Source organism: Spermophilus citellus (genome assembly GCF_964194105.1).
Source record: "Spermophilus citellus genome assembly, chromosome: 13".
In the NCBI taxonomy this organism is placed as follows: Eukaryota; Metazoa; Chordata; class Mammalia; order Rodentia; family Sciuridae; genus Spermophilus; species Spermophilus citellus.
This window is the reverse complement of record NC_138193.1, coordinates 56,873,509-56,891,556: the sequence shown is the minus strand read 5'-3', so window position 1 is coordinate 56,891,556 and position 18,048 is coordinate 56,873,509. Positions and strand designations below refer to the sequence as shown.

The following is an 18,048-nucleotide window of genomic DNA, read 5'->3' as shown; positions in this document are numbered from 1 at the left end:
TATAATCAGTAAACATATACTAGCCAACCACTGTTACTGCAGAAATTTGAAAATAGGCATAAAAGGAAAGGTGAAATAAAACGCCCACCAAGTAGGAAATGAAACCTCTAGATGAAACACACATACACACACACACACACACTCATGAACTCACACAGAAATGTTACTGCCAATACAGTAAGAGGTCACCCAAAGACACCAATGGGTATGACTATACCCTACTCCAGTACAAGGGAGATAATATGCAAGAATAGCAATGGCTATTCACACAGACTTACCCACCTCCTCAGAACAAAATGTTTTCATACAAACAAAGCCCCAGATTTTCAGAAAGTTTTGCCTGTGAAGCCTCTGAAAATAGCTCATCAGGAGAGAAACAGCCCCAGGTGAAAATAAGGCCTAAGCCATTTAAACTGGAGAAAATCAAGAGCAGCGCGTAGCTAGGCAATGTGGAGCCACCCAGAATTTCTTCAGTGGTTTCCAGTTATCTCACTTTGGGGGGGCGGTATACACACTTTCACAAAAATTTATAACTTTATCTTCAAGGCCAAACAAGGAGGCCATTTGTCCACTTCTGCTTTGCTCCCAGTGAAGTCAGAAGTCATCACCGCCCCAGAGGGGACCCTGGACTGAGCCCGAACCAGGCTCTGGGGCCCTGGCCAGCTCAGAGAAGCAGACCACACACACCAGAATGGTAGTTAACCGGCAAGCCTGCTCTCACCCCCACTCACAAGGGCAGCTGGGGCCTGCTTTGTTGAAGAAAGTATTTTCAAGGGAAGATGCATATCATATTATATTTTCTGGGATAAAACATAAACAAAAACATACCCCTCCCCTAGGCCTGCAGTTCGTTTCTCAAGGCTGGGAGTGCAGATAAACTGTCTGTGTCCTCTCAGACAGTCTCCATCCTTGGCCTGTGGAGAGTCCCCTGCTGGAGCGCAGTCCTCTCCCTTCTTTAGGCAGTTCCTCCCACGAAGGAACCCCAAACAGCCCGAAAATATTGTTCCCTGGTGATAGAAGCGCATCTCTGAACAAGGAGGCAAGGTGATTTCCCATCCTGTTAGAAAGCCTTTCCTTGTTATCATTCACCAGCTCTGTGGCCTCTGACATGCTGGGGTTCAAAGGTACAAGCTGAAAAGATGAACATTTTTGACCCAAAGTGACTGCTCTGTTCCCCCAACTTAAACCTTGCCCCACCCCCCACCACCACAGAATGTTACAACTAAAAGGCACCCATCAGACAAGGAAGGAGGGCTAGGGAGCAGGTCACCAAGTGATTAGGAGACTCAAAGGAAGATGAAGGGCGCCCACAGCTCGAGGTGCAGAAAACCTGTGGGAAAGGCAAGATAGGAGGCCTCTGCTCTGGAAGCAACAGCAATTTCATAATAAGCTGCTCTCTTTCCTGTCTCAAGAGCTGGTGTCTGACAACATCACCTCTTCCTCCTGGTGGCCCATCAGAATGAGCTGTGTACAGTCACCAGTGAGTCAATTTTTTATTTTTATTTTTTTGGACTCTGTAGTGGATGCAACCTACTTCAAGCGAAATCAGACGTGTGAATGATTTGGATTCACAAATTAAGGGGAGATTTTTTTTTTTCTAGAAAAGGATCATCCAATAAGGTCCTTTAATATACAGATTTTTAAAAACTGTCCATTTTAAAAGAGTCCATTACACTTGCTGTTTCGTGTGTAATGCATGGTTTGCCCGTGTATACCACTCTCTCACCTTTCGCCAAAGAAAAAAAAACACCCTGAGCACACTTTTGAAGAATGCTCATACGGTGGCCTTTCTGGAACACATTGGGATCCAGACTCTAACCAGCTATTGAAGTGACTAATCAGAGGTGCAAAGGCCATCAAAAAATGCTGCCAGCCGAGTGACGCTCCTATGTGCAAGCCAAACTGCAAGTGCTCTTTGTGTTCTTGTCTGCTATTCTATACAGTCAACTAGAAATGCCTGTGCTTTTTGTGGGTATGTGTCATCGCTAAAGTTGGGGGAGAGGCGTTTGGAAGTACGGCAGCTATTAGCGAACGTGCTAATGCAGGTTCTATCTTTAGTTAGACTGTGAAGAACTAAATGTGTTAACTCACAAGTGTGAAAGACTCCTCTGTCTTGTGCTATTATTTGGGGGGAATGCTGGCTGGAGTTGAAGTGGGAGATGGAGGCGTTGGGGACAGCACCTCAGCAGAGGATGTTAGAGGCTTCAGGTCACATGCTTTGTGACTTTTAGGCATGTCACCTATTGGGGGACAGATTGCATCCATGGGAGATCCCCCTTTAAAATAAACACCTTTTGGGAAAAATGTATGCTTGAAATGAAAACAGGCTCCTATTAACAAAATTATCATAAGTTCCCAGATCACAAAAAAAGATATGTCAAATAGTTTGTCTCATGTGACTGACTATCTGTCCTTGGAACACCTGGGCTCCATGGAAGAGGGAAAAGGCCCTCTACCGTAGTTATTTCTTTATGATATTTCATAGTATTAAGAAGTTGTACTCTTTCTTTTCAGCCAGCATGACAATGACCTGCATGGGGATTACTCTCAACATGGTACCATGCAGGGGAGGAGCTGTCTGAAGTCTGACTACATGTAGGTCAATGTCTACCACAAAATGGCACTCCCACACACACGAACCACTCCAGGCACCTCAGCACTCACAGCCTTCCATGACTGACAAAGAGAACCAGAATGTTGGGGTGGCTAGAATAGTAGGTAAGGGCCCTTGATCCAAAACCTGGTTCCTCTACATGCTGGCTATAGAAGCGTGGGCAAGTTACCTCACATTTTTGTGTCTTAGTTTCCTCATCTATAAAATGGGAATACTCAATGTACCTCCCAGAACTGCTAAATGTGTTAAAGGAATTTGTGCAGCATGTAAGGCACTTAAAGAACTTTCCATGTGCCAGCACCCTTCAAAGCTTTTATCAACACAAAGTACCCTTGCCCTATTATACCAAGATAACTCCTTTTGAGCCCAAGACATCGACTCTGCATTTCATGCCCTTTCGTTTAAAAAAAAAGTGATGTCTGCTTGTGCCGCTATCCACAAGAAATTCATGGGGATTGAGGGACAAGGGATAGGTCATGGTTCTCTACGTATTAATACCACCATCCAGCAGAGTAATGATACAAGCTTCTATATCTACTAAAGTGAACAATCCATAAAATAAATAACTTAAATAAATCAACAGCACCCCTCACTTTGTGCTGATTGATCTTATTTTTGTTGTTCATCCCATTGACTGTATGATAGATACAGTAGGAAGTGAGTAAAGTAGCCACATTGGGTAAATTAAGAACCAAATGTTACATTGGACTTGGTTCACAAAAAATCACAACTACCATTTAATCACTTAACATATCCTACATGAGATGGTAGCCACGATACTCCACACGATCCATTCTTACTGTTAAGAATGCCTTGCCTTGTATCTGAAATCCAAAGTACCAGTTGAGTTGAAAGGACTGTTCGGTTTATTTTCCGCCTATTGCAGAGTATGGGAAAGAGGCCCATCACCAGAAAATAAGCTCATATTACATAGTGAGTGGATGGTGTCTTCCTAAGCATAAATCTTTTAACTTTCAAGTGGTTCACTGGTGCATAACCAGTCTGTTAGTCAAAATCTTCATAGAGGTTCAAAAAAGAACTTAATTTGAAATCGTAGCCTCAACAGAAGAAGGTCTATCATCTTGACCCTAAGACAGAATTATTCTAGGAATTTGAAATAATGGTTTTAATTCTGGTTCTTCCCCTACCACCCACACACATACAAAGAAAATTAAAATAGAGCACAGTTCTGTTAAATTAAGTCAGAAATCAAGTTTCACGGGAACTTCCCATTCACAGGTAATAGTGCAAACTCAGCATCAACTACAGGTACCACATAGGGGTAAAGGGTTTACTAGTGATGACCACAGGTACTGAAAGACTCTAAAATAGCTTTAGAATCATAAAGATGATGAAATCACACAACCCTTAATGTATACATGTGCCTAACAACAGTGCCAAAGTACATGAGGCAAAAATTAATATAACTGCAAAAATAAAAAGCTGAATCTACCATCTCAGGTAGATATTTCAATACCACTACATCAGAAATGATAAGATCCAGTGGGCACAAAGCAGTAAAGACATAACTGAATTCAACACTATCAATCAACTGGATATAATGGACATCTATAGACTATGTCATCTAACAGCAGCAGAATACACATTCTTCTCAAGAAAACACACTTTGCCTTAGCAAATTTAAAGGAATATCCATACGATGGATGCTCATGAAATTAATAATGGAAAGATAGCTGGAATAATTCCCATATACGAGATTAGCAACATGTTTCTAAAAAGTGCATGGATCAAAACAAGAAATATCAAAAGAAATAAACATATTTTGAATTAAATAAAAACATAACTTGTTGAAATGTATGGGGTATAGAAAAAGTAGTGCTTATGGGGACATTCATGGCCTTCAATGATGCTATCACAAAAGAAGGTTCAAAGTCAATAATCTAAGCTTCCACTTTAGAAAATTAGAAAAAACATATTAATTACATTAACTGGAAAATTATAGTTATTTAAGTCACTGTTATGTTCTACTCTAAGTATCTGAAAATTAGTCATCCGTATGGGACAGAACTTCTCAAACTTTTCCAGCAAATCCCCAAAGTGGTAAAGAGAGGAAACTTGTACTTATTTCGCTTGATTCTGGGAGCAGAGTCTTAAATAAGCCAATTGGGGAAGGAAGTCACAATTCATCTTGTCTTATGTTTTATCCTAAAAATTATTTTGATATTTCAATCTTGAATTCTATTCACTAACACATCTGAGTTTATTTTAATATAGAAAACCATGTTGTAACTAGCTGGTGGAGTTCCTTTCTCAGTCTCTAATGAATCTAAGTTCCAGAGAGTGATGCACCAGGTTTGGTCTGTGGTTCCAAGCATGTCATGTCATATTCTACAGCACTCCTACATGAGAAGGTGACATGAAAATATAAAGCCTCAGTTCACCAGAATGCCACCTGGAGGATTGTAGGCCTGCCTTGTGATCTCCAATTTCTCTCTGTAGAGCATAGAGTTCCAGAAAGACTAGAGGGGAATATAATCTGGCTCACCAGGCTTTTCAGTACAGTGAGACCCAGTGCCCACCAGCCCTAGCCACCCTAGGGAATGAGAAAAATCATCCTCTCTCTCCAGGGATAGAAACATGGTAAGTAATCCCCCCCTCCCACACTGCCTAGGATGCAGGGGAGGAGGAATCTCATCACAGGGAGAAGTGATGAGTATCTACCGTAACACACTGTTTACCTTACTGGTTCTCAATATTTCTTGCCCCAAATTCCTAGGGCAATTATACATCCTAATCCAAAGAGTGGTTCTTACAGCTGTGATCATTGGATCGGTGGACCAGAATGAAAACACCACAAATAGACCCAACTACTCCTAAGAACGTCTCAGGTGACACAAATGTGGGATGAAATCTGTGAGTGTAGAAAAAAAAATTCAACAGATGATATTAGAGTAACTGGATCATTATTTGACAAAGGACAGATTAGATTTTTATCTTGTATTTGACACCCAAAATATATTCCCATTGAATTAAAATTTAGACCTAAAAGTACAAGAAAAAAATCAGGAATCAGCAGGCCATAGAAAAAGCGCTTCCTACACCAAAATTATGCATTACACAAAAGGAGAAACCATCAAGAAATTATGAACAGATTTTAAGACTTTAAAAGTTAAAACCAAAATCAAAACCACACATATGAATTTAAAAGACAAAATATTTTAAGTCATATTTTAAGGCATATTGTTAAGGCACATTTTAAAGGTATATTTTAAAAACCACTTACAAATCAATAAGAATCTATCTAAAACATGGGTTAAGGACATAAATGCATCATTTACAAGAAAATAAACTGAAATACTTGAATGTTAAAAAGCATTCAATCTTACTAAAAACCAATGAAATACAAATTAAGATAATACTAATTTACATAGTGTAGAAAATGATCATATTCATCACAGGCAGGTTTGCTGATAAATATGCATTCACACATAGGTGATAAAAATTACAAATACACAAGATTTTCTGGAAAGTATGTTGTCAAAACATTATATTAAGTGGAAAAATGCATTTCTGGGGACTTATCCATAGAAAATTATTAAAATATGCTGCAAGAATTTTCATTTCAGGTTTGAATATTTAAAAGTTTAAAACAATTTCCATCTCCATCAGTATGAGATGGTTAAGTAAGCGCTGTATAATGGAATTCATTATAGCCATAAAATACATTTATAGATGTATGTATACGTTTGCCATAGAAATATTGTCCCTATGTACTATAAGTGAAAAGCAGATTTTAAAACAGAATCCACCAAATGCTGTTTTTGGAGGGAAAATGTGAATATACAAATATCTGTATCTATGCCCAGAAAGAAGGCTGGTAGTGTAGCCAGTAGCTAAACCTGGTAAAAAGTCTGGTGAGCAGGATTTGGGAGTGTTTTTAGATGCTCTTGTCTGTAAATTCTGGATTATGCCTCCTTTTGGGAAAATGAATGAGCAGTTGGGCATGGTGGTACATGCTTGTAATCCCAGCAGTTCTTGAGGCTGAGGCTGGAGGATCCAAGTTCAAAGCCAGCCTCAGCAACTTAGTGAGAGCCTATCTCAAAAAATAAAAGGGGGGGGTGGCTGGGGATGTGGCTCAGTGGTTAAATACAACTGGGTTCAATCCAAAAAAATAAGAATCAGCAGGGCTTAACCAAGATTGGTAGAGAAGGAGCAGGTCCTGAACACCCACCTACCGAGGTGGCAACCAGAGGTGCCCAAGTTTTATGGACACGAAGTGGTCTACACTATGGCCAGCACAAGTAGTTCTGTTTGCCTTGGGGATTTTCTTTAGAGGGCATGGGGGTGGGTTGATGAGGTCCAGGAATATTCCAAATTCAGAAGGATTCCCCAACTGTGTGATCTACGAGTTGACCTCACAACCCCCCCAAAAAAACAAACAAACAAACAAACAAAAAAATGCCTGGGCCCCAGGCTTGCTTTCATTCCAGTTTAGGGACCTGTGAGTCATCCCCTGAAACCCTAATTATAACACCCAAGTCTGCTATGTGCAAAAAACATCTGTCATTGTTTCAATCTGCATGTGTGTTCAGCATGCAAACCAGCCCGATGATGCAAAACTTGAATGCAAAACTCATAACCCAGAAACCACTGCAAGGTGAGAAGGGCTCAAGACTGGAGGTTCCAACCAAGATCAGTCACGAACAAGGTGAACAGGTCATGTTCAGCCATAATTCACATGCCAATTCCTCAGGGCCACGACCACAGTAAAAGTTACAGGTTTGAAGATCTTTTTTCAATCCAGCAAAGTCTGCTAGATGTGTGTTTCCCCTCATTGGTTGCCAAGGCCTGGCAAAGAGAAGGGAGAAGAGTGTGTAATTGCAAACCTCTCATTTATCAGCTTTGGCTGCTTTTGTGTCACCACATTAGGTGCACCATTTAGCCAGTTAATCTCCTGTGCCTCTTGGAGGTACAGTAATTACCCCGAGAATGCCTCAGACCTGGCAAGAGATGACGAAAGAACAGCAAAGACACATCTATCCTCCATGCACCCAGTACAATTGTTGAGTGACCTCATTCAAACTCAGATTAGAAGCCCTGAAGAACTCAAGCTGCAGATATGCTCACTCTTTAGGAATCTAATATTTTTACCTAGAAGTACAGATCTTAAAAACAAAAGAAAGAAACAAAAACTAAAGCGAATGAACAATAAAAAGATACTCTCCCACACAAGCCCTGGCTGTGCTGTAGTAGCACCTAATGGCCATAATAGTGTTTCTGGAGGTTTCTAAGCTCTTTAAAGCTTAAGGAAGCAGAGGATGCTACATAGCAGTAATGTCCCCACTGAATCATAGGTGGCATTACTATGACAACTTTGGTATATGTGTTATGCAAACAAACTGAAGCTTTGTATCTGGTCTTATGAAACTTTTCCTTGAATTTTAATGATTCAAAATCATTTTCAGCCTGAATGTAATCAAGATTGTTTTATTTTATTTTATTTTATTTGAGGGGCTCTGGTGCTGACGTTGTTTTACTTTGTTAAGGTCACCAATGATGCAAAAAGAAAAATTTCCAAGAGTGATTATTTATAAATCTATGTTAAATTTTACAAATCTGAATTAAACAGATTGTGAGGAAAACATGTCATTATCAAAACTGACATGAGAAATAGGAAAGTTGAACTAATCATTTGTGATGGTGTGGAGCTGACCTGTCCCCAGAAAGTTCCCACATTGAAGGCGTGGTCCCCAATGCAACACGATACAGAGGGGGTGCTATTGGGAGGTGATTGGATCTTAAGGGCTCTGACCTTATGAATGGATTAATCCATTTATGAATTCACAGCTAAATGGGTTTGGGGGGAGGAACTCTGTTATAAAAGCAGATTCTCCTTCTGCTTTCCCAGCTGTCATGAGGTTAGCAGCTCTGCCCTACCACGCATTTCCCGCCATAGTATTTTGCCTCACATGGGCCCAAAAGCAGTGGAGTCATCCGAACATGGACTGAAACCTCCGAAACTAGGAAACAAAATAAGTCTTTCTTCCTTTTAAGTTCTTTATTTCGGGTGTCTTGTTACAGGCAAAGAAGCTGACTACTACACCATTGAAAAAGGACCAGGCTCAGAAGTTTCATAAGCTGTTTCTTTGAAGCCTCCCCAAGAACCACGTGTTTTCATGATATTTCAACTACCAGAGCACAATGAAATGTTTCAAAATTTATTTCATTTGAAAGCTGATGTAAGACTAATATCAAAACCTAAAAAGGAAAACAAGGTCCCAAACAACTCACAATGGGTCAAATTTAGCACCTACATAGAGAAAATAATACCACATACCCAAGAAGGGTTAATGCCAAGAATTTAAAGATGGCGTCGACATAATTGAGTCAATAAATGTCCTTAAAACATTATGAGGGGAAAAAAAAACAAATCCATGTTATCTCCTCCTGCTTCAAAAAACTAATATAGGGGTTAGGTTGTGGCTTAGTGGCAGAGCACATGCCTAGCATGTGTGAGGTACTGGGTTTGATTCTTAGCACCACATATAAATAAATGAATAAAATAAAGGTCCATCAACATCATACACACACAGAGACACAATTAATACAACAAAATGCCAAAGCATTTGTTAAATTATAAAGAGAATTACATCTTAGAAACAAAAATATCTATATATACCTACACACACACACACACACACACACACACAGCCAAAAGTCAGCCACAGCCACATATTTAACTGTTAAATGCACAAATGTTACCAGCATATCTATGAAGAGAAACAAGGATATCTACTGCTTTTTAAAAAATATTGTTCTTAAAGTTCTAGTCAGTACTATAAAAGTAACAATAGACAAGAATATTTAAAGGAAGGGGGGAAAGTTATTATTCAAGATTACATGCCATGTAACTAGAAAACTTAAAGAGAATCAATTGAAGGAATCTTAGAATTTTTTTAAACACCAGTATGAAAAGAGCTTTTATAGACCAGCAATAGCCAATCAGAATAGACAGCAGGGGGATGTCTCACCCACTAGAACACAGATGCATCAGTACCAGGACTCTCCCTCCCTCTTGGCTGATTCCCAAGTACCTAGAAGTATTTCCAGCACAGAACAGGTGCTCAGTAAATAAAATAAACAGATGAACAAATTCAAAACAAGGTTCAGAATGCCAAGCAATGGAACCAAACTGAAATTTCACAATTAGATTCAAGGACTTATAAAATTTGAGCATATGATAAAGATGATACTTCAAACCATAGGAGAAAAGATAGATTATTCCATAGCAATTGAAACTATTGATTGACTTTTCATTAAAAAATTAAATATGAATTGTATCATATAACATACCCTAGAATAAATTATAGATAGACTATTTCAATATACAACCACTATGATTAGACCACTAAAGATTAGAAGGAAAAAGATAAGAAAATACTTGCCTCATTTAGGACAAAGGAAAGCTGTTCTCAATATATAGGCAAAGTAGAAATTTACAGAGAAAGATTTAAAATTTCTGCTAAATAAGAATAAAAACCTTAGGAATATCAAAATGCCATAGACAAAAAGCAAAAGATAAACAATAAATGGGGGGAAGAGGAATACTAATAATATATGACTGGTAAATGATTAAAATCTTTTCAATATAAAATGTTGTCATCATAAAGTCCTTTGAAAAGAATGATCAATCAACAAGACAATTTGAAAAGGTTAAAATGCAAAATAACAAGATGACAAATGATTTAAAAATTTACCCATTCTAACAAATAGCTAATATGAAAAGGTGGCTGAGATATTTTTCTCCAATCTACTTGGCAAATGTTAAGCCTAACTTATGGTATTATAGAAAATTCAAAAAAGTAGACATTTGTAAACTGCTAGAAAAAAGGACAATTTCTGGGAATTTATCCTAAATAATCAAAGATGTGCCAAACATTTAAGGACAAGACTGTTGTATCATTGATTTTCCTTGACTTCCAGCATTATAAACTTAGTATATGCTTGTTATAAAAAAATTAACCCATTCAAACCAAGGGACTGTACTATTCACATAATCCTGGAAACTGTCTTTTTGAATTCATCATGAAAAACTTTATCCTTTTAAATATCTACATAGTAAACCACCATGTTACATGTAAAAATATAGAATCTCCTTAAATAATTACAGCAGTGTGGTACTGGTAATCATTCAACAATCATTGACATTTTTCTTTGCAAATGTCAATGAGAGTTTACACAGGATAGAGCAAATGTGGAACTGATGACTCGGTTATTAATAACTATTACCATACCCACTTCCAAAATGGTGTATCAGTTAATATTCTCAAAAACAATGTGTGGATTATGTATAAAAGTTAAATATAGGAAAGATCTATGTGGCCCAAATCACACAAAATTGGTTGAATTGTAGTATTTATACTCAAGGGAATATTCCCCAGCCACTAGAAATGATGTTATATATTAATGACATAAAGGTGTTTATTATAAAAAGATTGTTAAATTACAAAAACAAACAGTGTGAGCCAACTGGAACTCATGTATACTTTTCGGGGGAAGTGGATACTGGAAATTGAACCCAGGAATCCTTGATCACACCAAGCTACCCTCCTACCCATTATTATTATTTTTTTATTTTAGACCAGGTCTCATCAAGTTGGCCTTAAACTTATGATCCTCCTTCTTTAGCCTCTCAAGTCACTGGGACTATGGATGTATACCACCATACCCAGCTTCCTATACACTTTTGAAGGGAATATCTACCTATACATTCTTCCATCAGATTCTAACAAAATGTTAAACATGGTTATCTTGTGGTGGCAGAATTATAAGTCATTAAAGCAGTTTCTTATACTTTCCTTGATTTTCCAAATGTGCCAGAGGAAATAAATGTTAATGTTTAAAAGCATTAAGTCATAATTTTTTTGACAAGAAAACAACATTCTGAAGACTAGGGCGTTGGTGATGCAAGACTTAGTATGTAATCATCCTTGGTGATCATAATAAAGAGTTGTTCAGGATTGACGTTAACAACCCGGTGACTGTCAACAGAGACTGGACCTGAAGTATCCTGCACCAGGCACTCCAGGAGCTCACGATCAGAGATGCCCAGGTAGAGATGAAACCAAGGAGCTCTCAAGCTAGCAGAGGCCAAGCACCAACCACCCTTATCTAAGGAGGGATACGAGGAGCCAGGGCTCTGCTCCCAGGATTCCGGACCGGGAATGTGAACACAAAGACCAAAACCAAAAAAGGCCAGGCAATAGCAGAAGAGCTGTTCCACAAAAGAGTTTCGGGTCTGAGCCATTAAGGAAATCCTAACCTTCCTCAAGTACTTGAAGAGTGTAAACAGGTGAGGAAGACAGAAGGTCTTGAGGTAAGAAAGAGGACAAGAAAAAAACTAAATGCAAGAGCACAGAATACACCAAGTAGGGGAGGAACTCTGCAGGCAAAAATTGTCTCCTCTGACTTTATGTCACTTGTAAAAGACATAAAACTCCATTTCAATAAACTTCCAACTCTTTCTAAGCCTAAGTAATAACTATTTATTTTTAAAGTCATCTTCAATACAATAAACTCATAATGCTTGAAAAGAATTGACCCAGATTTTTAGAGGTGGCCTGAAGGGAATGTGCCTTGCAATTGAAGAACTCTTGAGAGAGGATTCTGATAGCCTAGATTTCTGGCTTTCCTGATTCTCTGAAAGATTTTTGTATTTCCCATTTGATAAGGGACATTAAAAAAGCTAGCCAAAACCACTATAAAACTCCCCATCCTCCTTCATCTAGAAACAATCTTAAATATAGGACAGAATTAAAATTAGGTGATCAAAAACATTTGAAGTTGGGGCTGAGGATGTGGCTCAAGCAGTAGCGCACTCGTCTGGCATGCGTGCGGCCAGGGTCTGATCCTCAGCACCACATACAAAAGATGTTGTGTCCGCTGAAAACTAAAAAATAAATATTAAAATTCTCTCTCTCCCTCCCTTTCTCTCTTTTAAAAAACCATTTGAAGTGGCAGGAAAACAATGGTCAACTTTGGGCAATCAAAAAAATAATAATCAGGAGGCCAAGGCAGGAGGATCACAAGTTCAAAGCCAGCCTCAGTAACTTAGCCAGGCTCTAAGCAACTTGAAGAGAACCTGTCTCAAAATAAAATAAATAAAAAAGAGGTTGGGGATGTGGCTTAGTGGTTAAGCACTTCTGGGTTCAATCCCTGGTACCAAATAATAATGATAATAATAAAATAAGTAACATGATTAATGCTGATGACTTTAATAACACAGGACCAGTGGGTGCAACTTACACGGATAAAGTACAAGCACACTTATAACAATTAAGAGATCTCAGCAAGAATTCTAACTCTGCCCTGGTCAGCAAGACAGACCTTCGACGTACATTGAATAATGGTTCATAAACCCGCAGCAGCATTTACAAATGTCAGAATGTACTTTACAAAGCAACTGAAGCCAGAACGTTCCCCAATGGCAGTTGATTGAGGAGCAGTGGCTCTTGAAGTGTCCCACCCGCCTCTTCCCTACCAGTTGCATCAGCCACACCTGGGAACTTGTTGGGCATGCAAACTCTCCCACCTACAGAATCAGAAACACTGGGTTGGGGCCCAGCAACCTGTGCTTACCAGCCCTCTAGGTGATTCTGATTTAAGGGCACTGTTGTAGAAGATACTGTGGAAGGTTTGAGCGTGAAAACAAACAGAAGATGCCTAATTCCATGTGTACAAGTCATTCTCATTTTGGCTGAGCCAGTGCCTGTTCGTGGCAGTGCACAGATGAGGACCTTGTTCAAAACACACTTTGAAAAGGTCCTTGGAGATAGGTCCAATGAAAAAGTCATCTATTTTTTATATGTTACCACAGTAACAGTAACACGAAGCATCATTTGCTCCTGAAAGAAAAGTCCCCTTTGCAGGGGACATTATTTACAGAAAGATCACTTTATCCTGAGGAAACCAAATTCTGGAAAAGCAAATAGGGGAAATTCAGCCTTGAAGTCTTCTATATACCCCTTTACAGCCACATTCTAAGTGAACACTCCCTAATTATGACTGCCCAGTATGGAAAACATGTGTCCTAGGCAAACCTTCACGGTCAACTCTGAAAGATGACATTTCCATGTAATGGAGAAAAGACACGTCTTACTTCAGTCCCTCTGCTGATCCCTCAGTCCTAAATTCCAAAAGGAAGGTGACCTATTCCACCTCCGCCTGTCCTTGGCATCTTCTAACAGCCTCCAGTTCTACCTCCAGTTCTCATTGATGAGAACTGCTATAAAAATGTTTATCTTGGGTTATAGCCTCATTTCTGTATCATAAAATCAACTTCATTGTGTGTGTAGCCTTTATAATTTATAAAAAGCTTCCATATTTATCATCTCATTTGATTCTCCTAACAACCTGTGAGGTGGGTACAGTTTTATTATTCCCACTTTACAGATGAGAAAAATGGAACTTAGTGCTGTCCTGAATAAACAAGTGATCATTGAATATTAAAAGGGAGGCACAAATGCTTCACATCAAAAATTAAAGAGCTCATGACATCTGTCCCAAAGAACTCCTAAACTGGCTCGAGTTTGACTTCTACCAAATGATATCCACCAGAAATCACCTAGGTAGCTTTTCAGGTTGGGCGGTATTTTTCTGGCCTAGAAAGGGTGAGGAGCAGGGAGCTGAGATAGTTAAAATGGACAAACTCTTCCAGTTATAGAACCCATGGTAACTTGCAATGGTGCCTGGAATTCTACAGGGTACCAAGTAAAAACAACAACACAGTGGTGACGGCATTAAGATTGAGAAGCTCCTACTACAAGCCAGTACCATTATAAATATATTCAATATATCCGATAATTCTCAACATCCCCATTTTACAGAGGAGAAAAAACAAGGCACAGATTAGCTAAGCATCTTGCCGAAGACTACATCTTGTTCCCTGGACACTGAGGAGGACGTGCAACTGGAAGTGCTAAGACCCTGTGAGGTGTGTCTGCCAGCAATGGAAATCCTACATGGGATGGCAGCCCCTATGGGAACCTGAGTTATGTTTCCAAAGTTGCCATTTGGGCAACAGTCTCCACACTCTGTCACTCAAAGCATTAATCAGCAGCATTCAGGTTCCAAGTAATCAAGCATTAGCTCAGACTCCTAATAGCCCTTCTCAGACTGTCCCCAGCCAGGAAGGTTTTCTAGATCTTGCTTAGCAATGGAACAGACTGATTTGCCTGGAACTGCCTTTAACTAATTTAAGAAAAATTAGAGAGGAAAGCAGCTTTGGAGGAAACATGGCAAATTAAAGATGCATGTGGGAGGCAGCAGTTCTAGTAAATGCACAGAACTGACAGCTCTGATTTTTCTTTTAAAGAAATATAAATAAAAAGGAGTCTTTAGTGGTGTAAATTACTACTGATCTTTTTCTACATTTTTCAACTGCTCACATTTTGGAAGTGTATGAGCCAGCTTTTACATATTGATCAATTTTTTTATGTTTATACATCTTTTTCTTAAGGCAGGAAACAAAGACCAAGTTGGAGAGAACATTCTTAGACAAAAGAGAAAAATTCCACGTCTTTGCTCTGAGTGTGCTATGATGGAGGTTGTGGGTAGGGGCAGAAAACTTTCAAAGACTTCCCCAAATTTGTTTGCCTTCATCATTTTCTGTCTCTAAATTTTCACTGCATAACCACCTTGAGGTTCTAGGAGTTCAATGGTAACCTGACTTAATAGCAAAGAAAGTTCCAGGGTATTCTACCCAACCTCTCCTTAAAGCAAAATCCCACTCCTGAGAGACTGGTACCATTCTGACCACAAGTAAAGTGACATTTCCTTATCCACATTTCTTCCACATTCTTATAATCCTCGTCCAACTACTTACTGTGGGCCCTGTGGGCTTTTCTTCCCTCCTCGAGAAAATGGGAATGATAATCAGGTGGGTGAAAACTAAATGAGTTAATAAACTAGTAGTGTGCCTGACACAGTAAGCACTCACATAGTGTTAGCTATTATTACTACTATTATTTGCAAAAACAAAACAAAAACAAAACCCACAACACCACCTCAGAACAGGGAATCTATCCAGGAGGCTTCCACTTATCTGCAATGTTTCACTGCTTTAAAATTTTTTTTTGAACTGAAACAAGTCAATACACAATACATAATACAAAATGCAAAATGGGGAGCTCTTAGGAAGGAGGTGAAAAGCCGCTTATAATCATATCACCTGTTGGTGAGTTTTAGGCGAGGATGCAGAAAGCATCTCCTTCCACGACTGCCCCATATTTTCCCCTAGAGGATGAGTTCCCTACTGCTGCGATTCTTCATCACCCTTAATCAGGGTATCAAGGACAGTACTGCGGGCTGTTCCAGGAACCCCCTGCAATCCTACACTAACTGGATGAGGTCGCAGCTCTGGACATTGCGGGGTGTGTTCTAAAGCTTTCTTCAGACTTTAATGATCCTATAGCGATGTAGCCAGCAACTTACTTTGCAAGGTGAGACTCAGGAGATAGCTACAATTCCTTCCACTGAAGGCTGCAGCGGTAATCGGGACACCTGGACTGATCATCAATCAGCTAACACCTGAGAGACCCAATATCACTAGGGGCAAGAGTCCCAGACAGCGTGCACCCCTGAGCTCCTGACCACGTACAGCATACCTATGAACTTCATGGTAGAAAAGCGCTCGGGCCACCCAGACCAACCCCAGGTGGGCGCGGTTTAACTTCCCCTCTCCTCCCCCACCCCCCATTTATTTCCAAGAACAAACTCAAAGGAAACTGGTAACGCTCTGCTTAGGGTTTCACTCCTGCCCTCGACTGACACTGAAACCACTTCTTCCAAGGAAGTTAATTAAAAGAAAAACTAATCCGCACAAAAATCCAAAACCTACCCCAAAGCTCAAGAGCTCTTAAAGTTAGAAGATTGAGGGCGCTTAAGGGGATCCTGAACTTCTGTCCGTCTGGGGCTCAAGGGTAGGCAGAGGTTACAAGATACCAAGCAAAGGCCAGCCAGAGAGGGTCGGACGCCCACCCCCGGCTCCAAAGCGGCTCAGAGTCTACACGCCACCATCGCCGGCGAAGACCGGTTTGGAGGCAGCCAGGTAAGCAGTAGGTGTGGGCATGTGTACGAGCAGACACACAGCCGCGGCGGATTAAAGTTCAAACCCGTTCACACACCGCTTCCCCTTCCCTGGCGTTCTCACGCACCGCCCAGGCGGCCACTACCCAGGGAAAGCCAGGGCGCTTGACAGTCCCTCTCTTTGTAATTCTTAGCGTCTCCCTTTGCCTCCCAGGCTCCAACCCATTAAAAGCATTAGCCACCCCCAACTCTCCTGCCTGCACAGAAATCCCCCAGAAAAAAAAAGGAAGGGACGGAGGAAGCGGGGTGTCGTAGAGGGCGCACGACGAGCAGCAGGCAGTGTACTTACCGAGCGCGATCAGGGCGAGCTGTCCAGCCGAGGTGACCATTTTACGGGCGGGCGGGCAGCAGGCGCTCCAGCCTCCTGCCCTCCCTGCGGTGCCCAAGTGGCGGAGCGGCGCCGCGGCGCGGGGGGAAAAAGGCGCTGGCAAAGCAGGGCCGGCCCCCCTCGCGGGCGGGCGGGCCGAGGGAGGACCGAGCGCCTCCCGACTGGCACTACCCCTCAGCGCTGCCAGGCGGGCGGAAATCGGAAGGAGCTTACCGTCACCTCTCGCCACTCGGTGACCAGGGCACGACGGACCACCCTCCAGCCCCAATGGGGGTGCCCCCCTAAGGCTACGGGGGGTGGGGACTGGGGGCGGGGACTCTGCACGCACCAAGCAGGGCGCGGGCGGCTGGGCGGGGCAACCCGGGACTCCCTGAGCCGGGCAGTGTGAGCCTGTCACCCAGGCCAAGGAAAAGACAGGGAGCATCTGACTTCAGACACCACCCTCAGACTGCCAGTGTAGTGCGCCCGCCGGCCCCTACGTATGGGGTCGGCTCCTGCAGCTCAGCTCGAGGGTCCCTGGGCGCAATGACAGTTTCCAGGCTCTAGGCGGCGGAGCAGAGCCGCCGGGCTCCTGTCACCTGCGCTGAGGGCGGCTCCAGCGGCCTCTCGCGGGCGGGGAACTGGAGACGCGGGTCAGGAATGCGACCTGTGAACTTTGCCGGCTGCCTGCCAAGACTTGGCCCAAGGAAATGCTCCCCATAATCAAGCCAAAATTTTGTTAAATTAGGTTTCCCTCTGCGTCCTCAGTCTCATCAATTCTGGGGACGTCTGCCTGCTGGGCAAAGCCCCGTACTTCGTGAAGATCAGGGAATCTTAGTACTTACTTCTAACCTGACCCTGATAATGAAGATGAAGAGGAAACCTGAACGTACACCCCTAATGCTACCCATACCCTGACCCAGGGAGCTGAGGCTAGGAACTGGCAGCACTCCATCAAGTGTGACACAAGAGAGGGATGTTGGGTGGGAGTCACCTAGGCGGCCCTTTCAGAATTTGTGGC

The 18,048-nt window shown here is 41.4% G+C and overlaps 1 protein-coding gene across 2 annotated transcripts in view; it reads right to left on the bottom strand.

Moving 5' to 3' along the window:
* Positions 1-17,385, bottom strand: part of TGFA (transforming growth factor alpha) — a 101,640-nt gene extending 84,255 nt beyond the window's left edge. For both annotated transcript variants that reach the window (XM_081264958.1, XM_081264959.1), the window contains exon 1: positions 17,010-17,385. In XM_081264958.1, the coding sequence (XP_081121084.1) occupies positions 17,010-17,049 (40 nt within the window). In that variant the 5' untranslated portion in view covers positions 17,050-17,385. The remainder of the gene's footprint in view (positions 1-17,009) is intronic.
* Between the last annotated feature and the right edge of the window lie 663 nt (positions 17,386-18,048).